Source organism: Dasypus novemcinctus, chromosome 16 (assembly GCF_030445035.2).
Source record: "Dasypus novemcinctus isolate mDasNov1 chromosome 16, mDasNov1.1.hap2, whole genome shotgun sequence".
NCBI lineage: Eukaryota > Metazoa > Chordata > Mammalia > Cingulata > Dasypodidae > Dasypus > Dasypus novemcinctus.
In genome coordinates this window covers 85,688,461-85,706,324 of record NC_080688.1, presented here as the reverse complement: position 1 = coordinate 85,706,324, position 17,864 = coordinate 85,688,461, and the positions used below count along the sequence as shown (strand labels likewise).

The window sequence follows — 17,864 nt, the reverse complement described above, 5'->3', positions numbered from 1 at the left end:
ATGTAGTAAGGGTCAGTACATGAGGAGATACATGTAAGATTCTCTGTGAACTAGGTATGGGACAAGACATCCCATTTCCCTTTGAAGACTTTGCAGTCTAGTTTTGGAGTAAGAGCATATACATTAAAAGATGCACTTTCATCAAATAATTCATTGGAAAACTACTTGGTGCCAGAAACTATAGTGGTGCACTTCCAATAAGGCATTATCCTTAAACTCAAGAGAATTTACAATTGAGGAAAAGGGGAAACATACAAATGCAAAAGTGTTCTGAAGCCTTTTATGGAATATAAAGGAATTCTGTATTATGTTGCTAATTTCTAAATATCTGATGGGCAGTCCAAAGTAGGATATAGTAAATAAAATCTGAATGGTGAGGAGAAAACAAGTATTTATTGAATGCCTACTATATGTCATGTACAATTTTAAACATGTTACATATATTAATGAATTAGTCCTTTGGATAAACTGCCACTTAAATGCCATTTTACAGATAATAAAACAGATTCAGAAAACCTATACAACTGCTAGGAAGTCAGACATGAAGATGTCTGATGTCTGAAGATGATGAAGTTCCAGAATGAGATCTTGGACTGAGGTCTTTCAGACCAAAATAGGTAAGAAATGAAGATACATATTTTTGGAGGGGTATTGGGAAAAGATTGAACCTGGCATACACTTTTAAAAAGGATAATTTTAGTTGAATTTTATTTTGAGATAATTTTAGATTCCTAAGCAGTTGTGAAAAATAATACCAAGAAACCCCAATTGTAATATCTTGAAACTCTATAATTCAATATCACAAACAGGATTTTGATGTTGATAAAGTCAAAATAAAAAAACATTTCCATCACCACAGAATGTAACATGTTGAGTTTTATGGCCATACCTACCTACACCCATTCCTTCTTAATCCCTGGCAAGTACTAATCTGATCTTTATTTCTATAATTTTGTCATTTCAATAATGTTATGTAAATGGAATCACAGACTACATAATATTCTGCACTTGGCTTTTTTCACCTGAGTTACTTCTCTGGAGAATTACCCAAATTGTTGCATTTTCATTCCTTTTTATTGCTGAGTCATATTCCAGGTACAGAGGTAATGGCTGTTTAATCATCCACTGAAGGTCATCTGGGTTGTTTCCAAGTTTGGGCATTCACCAATAAAACTGCTATAAACATTCACATACAGGCCTTGAGTGAACATAAGATTTCATTTCTCTAGATATATGCCCAAGAGTTCAATTGTTTGATTGTATAGTAGTTGCTATTTCAGAAACTACCAATCCGTTCTCCAACACAATTGCACCATTTTACACTCCCATTAACAATGAATGAGTGTTCCAATTTCTTTTCATCCTCTGTATTTGATATTGACTGGAGGTTTTATTTTAGCTATTCTGATAAGTATGTAGTGATAGCTCATGTGGTTCTACTTTGCATCTTCCAGATGGCTCATATGTTGAACTTCTTTTCATGTGCTTATTTGCTGGAGACAAATTAGTTTTACTTTCCTTCATCTGAGGATGTCTTAATTTCTCCTTAATTCCTGAAAATATTTTCATTAAATATAGCATTTTGGGTTGACAGTTTTGTTTCAGAAGTAAAGAAAAATGTGTCCTATTTCTTTCTTGCCTACATGGTTCCTGATGAGCTATCCATTCTCATGTGAATTGTTTTTCCTCTATAAGCAAAATGTAATTTCTTTCTCACTGCTTATAAGAATTTTTGTATTTTTCCCTCTTCCAGAAATTGACTATGATCTCTCTTAATGTGGATCTCTTTGGGTTTAGTTTGTTTGGGATTCACACAGCCTGTTTGGGTATAGAGTAATATTTTTCCTAGTTTGGAAACCCATTATTTTGTTGAATACTATTAAGTCCTGTGCTATTTCTCATCTTTCAGGACTCCAATGATGCAAATACTAGACTTTTAAAAAATCATTTCACCAGTCCTCAAGGCTCTGTTTTTCTTTTTCAGTCTATTTTCTTCCTTTCATTCAGATTGGCTAATTTCTGTTGTTCTGTCTTTCAAGTCCACTGATTATTTCCTGGATTGTTTCCATTTTTCAGTTTAGCCCATTCACATTTTTTTTTTCATTTCAGTTATTGTGTTTTTCAGTTCTAAATTTTCCACTTGTTTCTTCTCTGTATAGTCTATTTCTTTGCTGAAACTTTCTACTTCTTTGCTTGGAATTCTTATTTTTCATTTGTTTCAAGCATGTTCACAATGCTCACTGAAGTATTTTTATGGTGGTCATTTAAAAATACTCACCATATAATTATGGCATCTCTTGGTATCTGTAGATTGTCCTTTTTATTTCATCTTGAGATCTTCCTGGGATAAGGAGTAATTTTTTTATTGTGTCATGGACTTTTGGATATCATGCTATGAGAATCTGGATCTCATGCAAACACTGTTTTTGTTGGCTTCCTCAGATACCTTTCTGGAAGGAGATAATGTAACACTGCTTTATTACTGCCAGGTGAAGGTATTATTCCAGGTTACCTACTCAGCCTCCTCTCACACTACCTCAGCAGTGAGGATTGGGGTAATTCCTTACAACCTGGCAAGCGTGGAAGTCTATATACCCCATTCAGCCCTCTTAGCAGAGATGGGTATGGGACCATGTTTTATCCTGTGGTACTTGGTCACAGAAAGGAAACTCTGGGAACTCACCTCTGTGTCATTGTTTGAGTCCTAAAGTTCCTAGCTAGCCTGACTTCTCAACAACTTTCACAGTCTTTTTGCTTATTAGATACATACTATTCAGTGATTTTAGTTGTAATTAGTGGGTTAAGTTGGGCAAGAAACATTAAGACCATATTTCCAAAAGCAGAACAGGAACAGGGTTTAATTAGTGATAGGTGAGAAGGGAAAAGAACAATCCTGCTAAGAAAATTAAGTTTCTAAAAATTTGAAACTAAAATAGTGGTGGCATATTCTAGGAACTCTAGAGAAGACAGTTGCCTGCCCTTGGAAAATAGTTATCCCAAAGTGTTTCATCTTTTAAAATAAAGTGTTTCCTGATTATGAATTTGCTTTCAATCATCCAGGCAAAGTGAAAAAAAGAAATAATGATTCTCTGACTCAAAATGCCAGTTGATCTTTTTCTTTTTTAAAGATTTATTTATTTATTTCTCTCCCTTTCCCCCACCCCAGTTGTCTGTTTTCTGTGTCTATTTGCTGCATCTTCTTCTTTGTCCGCTACTGTTGTTGTCAGCAGCATGGGAATCTGTGTTTCTTTTTGTTGCATCATCTCATGTCAGCTCTCTGTGTGGGCGGCGCCATTCCTGGGCAGGCTGCACTTTCTTTCACACTGGTCAGTTCTCCTCACAGGGCACACTCCTTGCACGTGGGGCTCCCCTATGCTGGGGACACCCCTGTGTGGCAGGGCACTCCTTGCGTGCATCAGCACTGCACATGGGCCAGCTCCACACGGGTCAAGGAGGTCTGGGGTTTGAACCGCGGACCTCCCATGTGGTAGATGGACACCCTAACCCCTGGGACAAGTCCGCTTCCCATGATTTCCTTCTGAATCAACTCATTTATAGTCTAAGGGTCTTGATCCTAAATATGCAAAACATTTAAAATGCCCCATATGTATATGCATATACGCATATATTGAAACCTATTTATTTGTCCAGTAACCTCAAGTTCAGAGAATTCATCATATTATACCTCAGCCAGAAGAGTCAATTGTGTAAATATTCCAGGAGTCTTTCACTCTACATTTTGAATTTCTTTGACAAATCTGATTTACTAAAAAAAAAGGGTCATCATCAAACTACTTCTGAAAGAGATTGGGCAGATTAAGAAATAACTAGAATGCATGTAAGTGAAAATAATGCTATTATCAAATTTTGGGTGTTAGTGAAAGCAGCTTAAAAAGTTGCCATCAATATATGAAGATCATCCATGGTTAAAAAATGTGAGGTATAATGTTAAATTAATAATATTGTTAGAAAACCCTTCACGTTTCCAAACTCATTATTTCAGTAAATCCACATGATGGTGCTCAGACTAAATAATAAATATTAAGTACTGACTGCTGGCAGCTCTGGCCTCTGGCTTCAGAACTTCTAAGCTGTGTGGCTTCTGGAAAGTTGCCTAGCTTGCTCAAGTCTCTGAGCTCCAGTGTGCACCTCTGAAAAATTGGAACTAAGTGAAAACACAAAGTAAAAGATTATTTCAATACTGTTTGAGATCATTGTGCAACCTTGAGCAAGGTAAATTCTCAAAGGCTATGTTTCTTTAAATATGGATAAGCATCTATAGCTCGCAGGAATGTTAAAATATTTAATGAAATCTTATATGCAATGACTCAGTGCCTGGCATATAGTAAATTCTCAGTAAATGATCTTAATAGTTCTTATAATAAACATTATATCAGGTAGAAAATGAACAAAGAACACCTAGAAAGTTTTTAAGTTTAGTTCAATAAAATGAAAAATAAACAGATTTTTTTTGCCTATCAGCTAGTAAGATATTAAAAATTATATTTAAATGTTGACTATTGAATAAAGTAATGAGCAGGTTTTTACTCTACAGTTTGGTTTATACACAATTTTTTTAAATGTATAATTTGGCAATGTGCATAAAAGTTCTAAAAAAATGAACATTCTCTGACCACTCCAAGCCTTTCTCAGGAATTTATCTTAAGACATTTTCAAATGTCCAAAGATTTATGAACACATGCATGCTTATTGCGGTACTGATTATATATACAAAAATTAAAATAAACAGATTTTCAAAACTAGGCTTTATCAGTTAGAGTAGGGCAAAATCCTATAACTTTTAAGTAAACATAAAAAGTTATGATACATTCTAAGTGAATAAGCAGGTTGCAGAAAAGTATATACATTTGATGTAAGCCCAAGTTTCTTTAAAAAATAAGGAAGTGGAAACAACGTTTGGAAAAAAATATATCAAAATGTTAACAGGAATTTGAAGAGATATTTTTTATCTTTTCTTAGCCACAGTATCTAAACAAACTCAGTACGTATGTACATTTTAAAAATCAATAATATAAATGGGAATACATAATCCAAAAATAATCACATCAGTATATAAAGAGGTAATATCACCTGTTTGAATGAAAATTATCATTAATTTTTAATATATGTTAAAAATCTGTAAGTATTCACTATTATCTTATTATATAGCAGTCTTAAAATTACATGTGTTAAAAGGGAATAACTGATTTTAAATTATGTAATTCTGAAATAGTAGAACTGAAGGAACCTTGGCTATGATTTAGTCCAGTAACCTAACTTTATAGAGGAGGGCACTGAACTTAAAGTTCTGTGACAAACCAGTGTCTAGAATCAAGTAGTCTGGCTTTCAGTCCATTGCCCTGCAAAAAAGAATTGCTTTTCAAAGTGCACCATATTGAGTGTATAAATTTATGTACCATATTGTGTGTATAAATATATATTTGCTGCACATATGTATTCATACAAATTTTTAACCTGACCCTAGTAGAACAGGAAATCTTCTATGAGCTCCTATCAGGAACTATATATTGTAGAAGGGGCAATATTTAGGCATCCCTACAAGTCTTTATTGCCACAGAAAAAGATTTTTGGTTTTCATTTCAGCCATTCGCCATACATTTATTTCCTTAAGGCAACAATTCAGGTGAGAGGCCAAACAAAAGGCAAGTAGTAGTCTATAGAGAACATGACAGAGGCAGGCAATATGATTCTGTGTAACAGGCCACAGATTCCTTCAACATTACCCTGGTCAAATAACAAGTTACCCCTGCTAACAATTACAATAGCACAAAATACGAGCTTCCCAAGCCGGTGGATCAGAAATCATACCTATTCTATAAATAGTCTTCCTCCAGAGATTTTAAGACCTAAACAAAGACACTGCTCAAAAATAAAATGGCACCGAAAAATAGTTAGCTGTTCTTTTTTGTCCAGGGAGCTACCAGGGAGGCAGCTTCTACCCTCATTTAAAATTTAAACACACTCAAATATGACCACATGTGCAACAATGCACACACACACACACAAGCTCATTGTGTCTATAAGAATCTGTCTCAATTTTGTTTTCCTTTGAGCACAATCATCTTTCTGCATCTTTCAGCCAATTGAATGTGCCACTCAAATGCATATAGTAAAAGACAGACAAAATTCATATCTGCGTTTTCTTTCAGTCCAATGCTTTGTAAGAATTTTGAAGTAAAACCTATATCTAAGTACATTAATGCCTTGTTGGACTTTAAGTAGGTTAAAAAAAAATTATTCTCATTTTAAGGGATACAACAGATATTTATACATATAAAGAAATTATCCAAAGCCATATAACTAATAAGTGGGTTTCAGATTTTTTTTTTAACATATCAATCAAAAACATTGAAGAGGGGGAGGGGGCAAGATGGCGGCTGAGTGAACATCCCTGTTAGAGTCTTCTGCAGGGAATCGGCTGGGCGGCGTTGGAGACTCTTTGGGACCGGATTGTTTCGGGATTTTTGCTGGTCTGGAGGTGTCTGGACATCGATTTGGAGGGAAGGTAACAGAGAGGATTCGTCTGTGAAATATACACGGAGATCCCAGCTACCTGTAGAGGATTCCCTTCTTGGGTAGGCGGAGACGAGGCATCTAGCCCCGCTCGGTGGGGCTGAGCCAGGCCGGGCCGGGCCGCGGTAGCGCTTGGAGCCGGGCGGGGCCGGTGCAGGCCCCGGCTGCGGGCCGCGGTAGCGCTTGGAGCCGGGCGGGGCCGGTGCAGGCCCCGGCTGCGGGCCGCGGTAGCGCTTGGAGCCGGGCGGGGCCGGCGCAGGCCCCGGCTGCGGGCCGCGGTAGTGCTTGGAGCCGGGCGGGGCCGGTGCAGGCCCCGGCTGCGGGCCGCGGTAGCGCTTGGAGCCCGGCGGGGCCCGTGCAGGCCCCGGCTGCGGGCCGCGGTAGCGTTTGGAGCCGGGCGGGCCCGGGTCAGGCCGCAGCGGGTACGGAGCCGGGCAGGGCCGGTCCAGGCCGCGGTGGCGGGAGGTGGATGCCGGAGCCGGCTGGGCCGCTGTAGCGAGCGGAGCTGGGCGGAGCCAGGCCAGGCCAAGGCGGCGTGAGGAGCCGGGCAGAGCCGGTCCAAGCCTCCGCGGCGGGCGGAGCCGGGCCTGCAGAGGGGTTTCTGGTTTTTTTTTGTTTGTTTGTTTTTTGTTTTTTGTTTTTTGTTTTTTTTTAATTTTACTTAATTTTTTTTTTTTTTTTTTTTTTTTGAGCATCTGCAGTACTGGGGAGTTCGTGGGCCCTGGGCGGCCTATTGGGGGTTTGTGGGAAGGGAGGTGCTTGCAGACCCATTTGGGCAGACAGACGGGGGGGTTTTAGAGCAAAGCGGGGGGAAGTTGTTGTTTTAGATAGTGTTGCAATTGTGACACGTGTGTACCTGTATCTCTCTTCTCCCTATCCGTTCCCCACCGTTTGCCCATCCTCTTTTTCTTTCTTCCTTTCTTCTTGCCTTTCTTTTTTCTTTATTATAATTAGTTTGTTTTTTTTTTTTTTTTCGGTTTTCTCTTTCCCTCTTGTCCCTCATCTTCCACTTATTTTTACTTTAATTCAAGTATACAATAGGTGCTACAGGGAACACCTCACATTTGCTGGGTTTTCCCATCCTCCACTGCCTCATTTCTGTGTGAACTGATTTAGGCTACCTACACTATCCCCCTTCCCCTGCATCTTGATATCCACTATCATCTACTGTCTCTCCTATATTCCACCCCCCACCTCCCGTTCTTTGATCCACAAAGTGTCTAACTCTTAATTTCTAATACCTTTGTTCTGTTTTCTGTCTATTATCCACTCTTGAAACTATTACCTTTCTTTTCTTTTTCCCTCTCTCATGAAAACAATAGCTGTGTAGTTCATACCATATTCCTCCCAAATTCAGTCATCAACTTCATAAAAGGTACTCTACCTACAGCTATAACCCTATACAATCTACATGAATCTAACCTCCATCCTTCCAGATCTCATATTCCTGCTTTATTAACATACATCACCAATACAACTTTACACTTTTCCCTTGCTTACACAATTGCCTTTCCCCAACACTAATACTTTCCTCTAAAGTGAACTTAACCAACAACAAGTAACTAGAATAAGAAGAAAAAAGTGACAAAGAGAAGATATAACACCTGTGCAAAAATAACAACTAATTAACCTCCAAGAGCAGACAAAGAAGCTAAGGAACTGATTAAATTCGTCAAAATAAAGAAATGACCAGAAAGCAACAAAAATCTACGAACCAAACCAATAATCAGGAAAACATGGCTGAATCCAATCAACAAACCAATAATCATGAAGGGGAGCAAAACTTGGCACAAGCAATGAAAGATCTCAGAACATTTATCACCGACAAATTTGATGCAGTAATGAAAGAGGTTAACAACATGAAGACATCACTTGGAGGGGAAATTGCAGACATACGCAAAAACATAACAGATATGATGGGAATGAACACCACAGTTCAAGAAATCAAAAATACACTGGCAGCAAATATCAGCAGACTAGAAGAGACAGAGCAGAGAATTAGTGATGTGGAAGACAGTACATCAGAAATCAAACAGATAGTAGAAGGGGTCAATAAGAAGATAGAAAAAATCCAATTAGGATTTAGGGACCTGAATGACAATGCAAAACGCTCAAACATACGTATTATAGGCATTCCAGAAGGTGAAGAGAAGGGAAAGGGGTCAGAAAGAGTGTTGCAGGAAATAATGGCTGAAAACTTCCCAAATCTACTGAAAGAGACAGATGTACATATCCAAGAAGCACAGCGCACTCCACAAGTCATAAACCCCAACAGGCCCACCCCAAGACATATACTTGTCAAATTATCCAATGCTCAAGACAAAGAGAAAATCCTAAAAGCAGCAAGAGAAAAGAAAACCATCACATACAAGGGAAGCTCAATTAGATTAAGTGCTGATTTCTCTTCTGAAACCATGGAGGCAAGAAGACAGTGGTATGATATAGTCAAGGTACTAAAGGAAAAAAATTTCCAACCAAGAATACTCTATCCAGCTAAACTAGCATTCAAACATGATGGAGAGTTCAAAATATTCGCAGACAAACAGAAACTGAAAGAGTATACCAACAAGAAACCTCCCCTTCAAGAAATTCTAAAGGGAGTTCTGCAGGAAGAAAGGAAAAAACAGGAAAGGCAAAGTTGGAGGAGAGTATAAGACCAACAACAACAACAAAAAAGACAAAAAAAATATACAAACAAAATATGACAAACACAAATCCAATCAAAATATGGCTAACACAAATAATTCCTTGATAGTAATAACACTGAATGTCAATGGATTAAACTCACCTATCAAAAGATTCAGACTGGGACACTGGATAAGGAAATATGACCCATCCATATGCTGTCTACAAGAGACACATCTTAGACCCAGAGACGCATGGAGATTGAAAGTGAAAGGCTGGAAAACAATCAAACAAGCTAACAATAACCAAAAAAAGGCAGGAGTAGCTATATTAATATCAGACAAAATAGACTTTAAATGTGAAACAATTGTGAGAGACAAAGAAGGATACTACATTTTAGTCAAAGGGAAAATCTGTCAAGAAGATCGAACAATCATAAATATCTATGCCCCTAACAAGGGTGCCTCTAAATACGTCAGGCAAACGCTGGAAAAACTAAGTGAAAGAATAGATACATCTACAATTATAGTGGGGGATTTTAATACACCACTATCAATTCTGGACAGAACATCTCAAAAGAGAATCACCAAAGACACAAAACATCTGAATAGTATATTAGAGGAGCTCGATCTAATAGACATATATAGATCGCTACACCCAAACACAGCAGGATATACATTTTTCTCAAGCGCACATGGATCATTCTCCAAGATAGATCATATGCTAGGCCACAAAGAAAGGCTGAACGAATTCAGAAAGATTGAAATCATACAAAACATTATCTCTGACCACAGTGGAGTCAAGCTGGAGATTTGCAAGGGAAAGAAGCCCAGATTTCACACCACGATTTGGAAATTAAACAACACACTCTTAGAAAAACAGTGGGTCAAAGAGGAAATCTCAAAAGAAATCAATGACTACCTTGAAACAAATGATAATGATAACACAACATACCAAAATTTATGGGATGCAGCAAAAGCAGTACTGAGAGGGAAGTTTATAGCCATAAATTCATATATCAAAAAAGAAGAAAGAGCAAAAATTGAAGAACTAACTGCACATTTGAAGGAATTAGAAAAACAACAACAAAGTAACCCAACAGGAAGAAGAAGGAAGGAAATAACAAAGATAAGAGCAGAACTAAATGAAATAGAAAATAAGAAAGCACTTGAACAGATAAACAAGACCAAGAGCTGGTTTTTTGAGAAGATTAACAAAATTGACAAACCTTTAGCAACACTAACAAAGAAAAAAAGAGAGAAGATGCAAATACACAAAATAAGAAATGAGAAAGGCGATATCACCACTGACCCCACAGAAATAAAGACTATCATAAGAGGATATTTTGAAAAACTATATTCCAACAAAAATGACAATCTAGAGGAAATGGACAAATTCCTAGAAACACATAAACAGCCCATATTGACAAAAGAAGAAATTGATGATCTTAACAAACCAATCACATGCAGAGAGATAGAATCAGTTATTAAAAATCTCCCAACTAAGAAGAGCCCAGGGCCAGATGGCTTCACAGGTGAATTCTATAAAACATTCCGGAAAGAACTGACACCAATCCTGCTGAAACTATTCCAAACCATCGAAACAGAAAGAACATTACCCAACTCCTTCTATGATGCCAACATTACCCTAGTACCAAAGCCAAACAAAGACATCACAAGAAAGGAAAATTACAGACCAATTTCTCTAATGAACCTAGACGCAAAAATACTTAACAAAATACTGGCTAATCGTATTCAACAACACATTAAACGAATTATACACCACGACCAAGTGGGATTCATCCCAGGTATGCAAGGATGGTTCAACATAAGAAAATCAATCAACGTAATACACCATATAAACAGATTGAAGGAAAAAAATCACATGATTATATCTATTGATGCAGAAAAAGCATTTGACAAAATACAGCACCCTTTCTTGATAAAAACACTCCAAATGATTGGAATACAAGGAAATTTTTTGAACATGATAAAGAGTATATATGAAAAACCTAAAGCCAATATTGTTTACAATGGAGAAATCCTAGACTCCTTCCCTCTAAACTCAGGAACAAGACAAGGATGCCCACTGTCGCCGCTCCTATTTAACATTGTCTTAGAAGTACTTGCTCGAGCACTGAGGCAAGAACCAGAAATAAAAGGCATTCAAATTGGAAAGGAAGAAGTCAAAATTTCATTATTTGCAGATGACATGATCCTATACATAGAAAACCCTGAGAGATCTACAACGAAGATCCTAGAACTCATAAATGAGTTTAGTAAAGTCGCAGGTTATAAGATCAATGCGCAAAAATCAGTAGCATTTCTGTACACCAATAATGAGCAAGATCAGGAGGAAATCAAGAAACAAATACCATTCACAATAGTAAATAAAAAAATCAAATACTTAGGAATAAATTTAACTAAAGAGGTAAAGAACTTATACACTGAGAACTATACAAGATTGTTCAAGGAAATCAAAGAAGACCTAAATAAATGGAAGACTATTCCTTGTTCATGGATAGGAAGACTGAACATTATTAAGATGTCTATCCTACCAAAATTGATCTACACATTCAATGCAATCCCAATAAAAATCAATGCAGCCTTCTTTAAGGAACTAGAAAAACTAACTATGAAATTTATTTGGAAAGGAAAGAGACCCCGAATAGCCAAAGACATACTGAAAAAGAAAAACGAAATTGGAGGAATCACACTACCTGACTTCAAAACATACTATAAAGCTACGGTGGTGAAAACAGCATGGTATTGGCATAAGGAGAGACATATAGACCAATGGAATCGAATTGAAAGCTCTGATATAGAACCTCACATATACAACCACATAATATTCGATAAAGCCACCAAACCCTCTCAACTGGGAGAGAGTGGCCTATTCAACAAATGGTGTCTGGAGAACTGGATAGCCATATGTAGAAGAATGAAAGAGGATTACCATCTCACACCTTATACAAAGATCAACTCAAGATGGATCAAAGACCTAAATATAAAAGCCAAGACCATAAAAACCTTAGAAAGCAGTGTAGGGAAACATCTACAGGACCTTGTAATAGGTAATGGATTTATGAATATCTCACCAAAAGCACGAGCAGCAAAAGAACTAATAGATAAATGGGACTTCCTCAAAATTAAAGCCTTCTGCACCTCAAAGGAGTTTGTCAAGAAAGTAAAAAGGGAGCCCACACAGTGGGAGAAAATATTTGGCAATCATATATCTGATAAGAAACTTATAACTTGCATATATAAAGAACTCCTACATCTTGAAAATAAAAAGATAAACAATCCATTTAAAAAATGGGAAAAAGACTTAAACAGACACTTCTCCGAAGAAGAAATACAAATGGCAAGAAAGCACATGAAAAAATGTTCCAAATCTCTAGCTATCAGGGAAATGCAAATCAAAACCACAATGAGATACCATCTTACACCCATAAGATTGGCAGCTATGAAAAAAACAGAAGAATACAAGTGCTGGAGAGGATGTGAAGGAAGGGGAACACTCATACACTGCTGGTGGGAATGCAGAAGGATCCAACCATTCTGGAGAACAGTATGGCGGTTTCTCAAAAAACTAGCCATAGATTTGCCATATGACCCAGCAATACCACTGCTGGGAATATACCCAGCAGAACTGAAAACAAGAACACAAACCAATATATGTACACCAATGTTCATAGCAGCATTGTTCACTATTGCCAAAAGTTGGAATCAACCCAAATGCCCATCAACAGACGAGTGGATCAATAAAATGTGGTATATACACACAATGGAATACTACTCGGCTTTAAGAACAAACACACTACAAACACATGTGATAACATGGATGAATCTTGAGAACCTTATGTTGAGTGAAGCAACCCAGACATTGAAGGACAAATACTACATGACCTCAATGATATGAAATAAACAAGCTGCCCTAGATAGCAAGAGACTGAACGATAGGCTTGCAGGAAATCGGAGGGTGGAGGAAGGATATGAGCCGATGTCTGCAGGGGTGGAATTTAAGACGAGATGGTGGTAAGTATGAACACAAAGAAGAGATAAAAGGGGGGCAAGGGGTTGCCTTTGCTTGGGGCTTTGCGGGTTTGAGGGTGGCTGGGGAGGGACGGGTGGGTAACGTTGCCCAAAAGTGGGGGGAGGGAGGGGTAGCATACGAACCAGGAGAGGGTCAGGTGTTGGTGGAGAGTAAAATGCCGAGAAAATCATATCAAAATATAATAAAGAGGGTTACCTGTTTAGAATGCTCGGAGGGGAGGGTCTGATGCAGGACGGGCTCCTGGGGAATGTCTAAATGCTCATTCTGCCAGAGTGGGTGACACCATGGGGTAGAAACCCAAGTAGTGAGAGTGGGGGTGGACCCACATCCTGGGGAGGACTAATGCCATCCAATAGAGGGAACTGTATCCCTCGAGAGAAAGGGTGGCTCCCAGGGCATTGGGGCAGTTGAGCAAGTTAGGCCCTGAACACTATTCCATCTATCTCTGGAAGTGGCTCCTCAGGAAACGGAGGTTGGCTATCACTGAGGGCACCAAGGTGGAAGGGAAAATGGACGTTAAATGTGTGGAACCAAAGTAAATGGGGGGTAAGAGAGGAGTTTCTTGAGAGTACACAAGGATGGATATAAAACATGTAATATTACACCATAACATATAGGAGATGACAGACTGATAATGTAAACCATAATGTAAAACATAGGATAACTAAAAATGTAAAGAACTGTGTATCCTAAAGTATGCACCATAATGTAAACACAGATGTCACCTTGTTAGAAAGCTAATGTCTCAGACTCTGTACATCACTTTAAGTAAATATGATATGAATAGGGCGTAAGAGTATCACTGTGGAAGGGAAAAGGTTTTCTGGTGGATGTGTGGGAGTGCTGTATATTATATATATACATTGCTGTGGTCTAGGACTCCTGTGAAGAAAAGCTGAATAATTAGGGGGGGGGAAAAAAAAAAAAAAAAAAAAAAAAAAAAGAAAAAAATAGGATGTGGAATTTTTTCAAGTCAACATTCTTTATCTAAGTTCTTTATCTAACTTTATCCAAGTTCTTTATCTATCCTTTAAACTCATCGCTATATGCCATTCCCTAGTAAGGGACCATGACATTATATTGGGCTTCAAATTTCGGGGAGTTCTGGATCACAGAGTGTTTCAACAATGGCAATGGAGGGATACTGGTATGGGATACCAATGACAGATGATATATGACTGACAGGGAGCTGTACAGAACATATGTCCAGGGTGCATGGTAATGTTTGGATATACTCATAGTGGCAACAATTAAAAACCACAGTAGGGGGGGTACTGGGTTCCTGGCCAGTGGTGCTCTGTCGTGGTCCCTAGGGGAGCAGCGACAGTCTCCCAGGTACAGTGGTGGGGACCGGGAGGGAGTGAGGGTTCAACAGTGAGCCCCTGATACTAATGACTATGCTTGTGAGCTGATAAACCCAAAATAATAACAAGGCCTAGAGCAACTTTGTGCCTGGGAATTTCCTTCTGTCAGCCTTCATGTTACTCAAATGTGGCCAGTCTCGAAGCCAAACTCAGCATGTAAATGCAATGCCTTCCCCCCAGCGTGGGACATGACACCCGGGGATGAGCCTCCCTGGCAACGAGGGACCACTATCAACTACCAACTGATGATGCAACTGGAAAATGACCTTATACGGAAGGTTCAATGCGGATCAGCAGAATATCCATGTCTACATAAAATACCATGACTTTAAAATGCTGTTTGACCTAAAGTAAGGGGGAAATGGAAAGGAGAAATGAGTTTATATGGCTACGAGTTTCTAAAAAAGAGTCTGGAGGCTGGCAGAAGGTTTGCCCTCATGCACAACTGAGCAGAGTCAGAGAGACAGATAAAGCAGATATAACCCCCAGATATTGGTTCCTTTGAGGGCTAAAGAGACCCATGGGAGTTATGGTCATGGCCGATGGGGTTAACTACCAGGGCAGATGGCCCCTCTTTGGAAATGGTGTTTATGTGTGATGAATCTGGACTCAGATGGGATCTCCCTTCATAAGACTTTCATGCTAATGTGCTGGAGGTGCAGTTAATGTTGGGGTTTAAGATGTATTTAGGGGATTTGAATCTCTGGACTGACAATGTGATAGCCAGGTCCTGAGCCTCAACAGACTCCAGCACCTACAATCTGATTTATTGGACTTACCACACTCAGCTAAGATGGAGGTGAAGAAGGACAACCACCACACCATGGAGCCTAGAGTGATTACAACTGAAAATGGGAGGATTGCATCCAGCATCCAGGTGGAATCTGAGCCTCCTCTTGACATAAAGGTGCGATGGACACAACCAATCCAGTGTCCACATAGAAGAGGTGGCATTGGATTGGGAAAAGTGGACATAATGGACAAAGGGTATGGGGAAAGGCAGGAAGAGATGAGAGGTGGAGGCGTCTTCGGGACATGGAGCTGCCCTGGATGGTGCTTCAGAGGTAATCACCGGACATTGTAAATCCTCACAGGGCCTACATGATGGAATAGAGGAGAGTATGGGCCATGATGTGAACCAATGTATATGAGGTGCAGAGGTGCCCAAAGATGTACTTACCAAATCCAATGGATGTGTCATGATGATGGGAACGAGTGTTGTTGGGGGGGGGGAGAGGGGGGGTGGGGGGGTGGGGTTGAATGGGACCTCACATATATATTTTTAATGTAATATTATTACAAAGTCAATAAAAAATAAAAAAATTAAAAAAAAAAAAAGTGATCTAAAAAAAAAAAAAAAAAAAAAAAAACATTGAAGATCAGAGATCTATATTGCTATGGCTTCCATGTACTGTGAAAATGATAATATAAGATAATGCCCTTGGCTGTTCTGGAGAGTTACAGTAAACAGTCATGCATGCCTCTGTTTTGACTTTACTAAGTAAACTTTTATACAATGTGTTTCACAATGCTCCTTAATCAAAATACTTCTCTTGCAACATATAATCTTTACAAAATTGCTATGTGATAAATATTATCATTATTTCCATTATTTCAATCTCAAAAATGAGATACAGAAATGCTTACTCAGTTAAAGAGAATAATCAACCAGTGATAGAGCCCCTTCTGCTCCAATTTCTATGCATTTCCCATGGCACTATGTTCATGCAATATAAAACATAGCCTAGTATGAGTTAGTCTTTGATAAGTCTTATAAGGAAGGAAATATCTTCCTCCCTGCAACGGTTTTCACTAGCAAAATTCCATTTCTTGAACTGTTCCTACACATTTGTATCCAAGACGTTCTTCCAGAAATGCCTGTTCCTAGATAAATAATTTATGATTTTCCATTTTTAATGCAGAAACACAATTGTCTGTGAAGAGCAAATCATTCAATCTCACCTCCTATCTCTATGGAGGATAATTCCTCCTTTATCAACCAGGCAAGAAAAAACCTTGGAAGTTCACATTCTGTGAAAATTTCATTTTTTGTTCATGGACATAAGAGTGAAAAACATGTTTCCATCATCTTTTCAGCATATACCAAAGACATGAATTTACTGTAACAAAACTGAATTAGTTTGCCTGTCTTTCACTGTCACTAGCTGTCAAAGGCCGTGGTAACTCCTCCAGAAATTACATGCAATGCATTTTGTATGTCAGAAGGTGACACAACAGACAGAGCAGCTGATTGAACATGTAATAGGCCTTTATTCACAGTAAGACTTTGCTTGACCACACAGTGGTTTGTTAGTCCAATAATTTGTCTTTGTAATAGTTAGAAATTTATAATCTAGTTATAAGCCAGTATCATTCCACAGCATTTTAAACTACATATAAACTGATCACAATATTTTATTTGATTTTCAGCATTATTCTTCTTCATAAAGTAAACACATGCACCTCAGTTATACCACTCAGTCTAGTCTAGCAGTTAGTATTGTTCAAATATATTTCAGTATGAATAGGAAATATACACACTGCTCTGCATGTAAGGTCTTACCTCTGCTCTCAGCTCAGAGATCATTCTATCCTTGCTGTTTCGAGATTTCTCTCCTTCTTTTATATCTCCTGATATTCCTTCTACTTCATTTTCATATTGACCTTGAGGAATGTTAAGCTGAAAAAAACAAATTAGATCTATAATCACATGTTGCCACCAAAGCTGGTTCCAGAATAATCCACATTAAACTTTCATTTTGTTTATTCATTATTTTAGTTGATTTTTTCCCATGCAGATTTTGTCAGGTTTTATTGTTGCCATTGTTATTTTTGTTGTTGAGCTATTTATTTTTATATTTTAAAAATCCCAGGTTGTTAGTAAATAAATCGTAAAATCCCATAAACATGAATTCACCAATTGAAAAATAAGCAAAATTCAGTTTCCTCCACAGGCTCCTAAATAATTCACCAACTGGTTCTTAAAATAATTCAATCAATCATGATCTTTCAGTCCTGAATATTAGCATCTCAGTACTCTTTGCAACACTAATTGTTTCTATTGTCTATAAACTATAAAAAATTTATTGATAGTTACAGAGACAAATTAGGGCAATGAAAATTATATACATAATGCTAGGGTTGGGAAAATATATGTGGAACATCTACAAAAAAAATTGCCAATAAATTATTACAAGAAACTACTGCAGAAAAAATATATAGGGAAGTGAGAAAAAATCTTGAAAATGCAAACAGTAAATTTCTCCCATAGGTATTCTTATAATT

The 17,864-nt window shown here is 38.1% G+C and overlaps 1 protein-coding gene across 1 annotated transcript in view; it reads right to left on the bottom strand.

Moving 5' to 3' along the window:
• Nucleotides 1–17,864, bottom strand: part of CCDC102B (coiled-coil domain containing 102B) — a 349,731-nt gene that overhangs the window by 246,624 nt on the left and 85,243 nt on the right. The window contains exon 6 of the mRNA XM_071208584.1: nucleotides 17,143–17,259. Within this exon, the coding sequence (XP_071064685.1) occupies nucleotides 17,143–17,259 (117 nt within the window). The remainder of the gene's footprint in view (nucleotides 1–17,142; nucleotides 17,260–17,864) is intronic.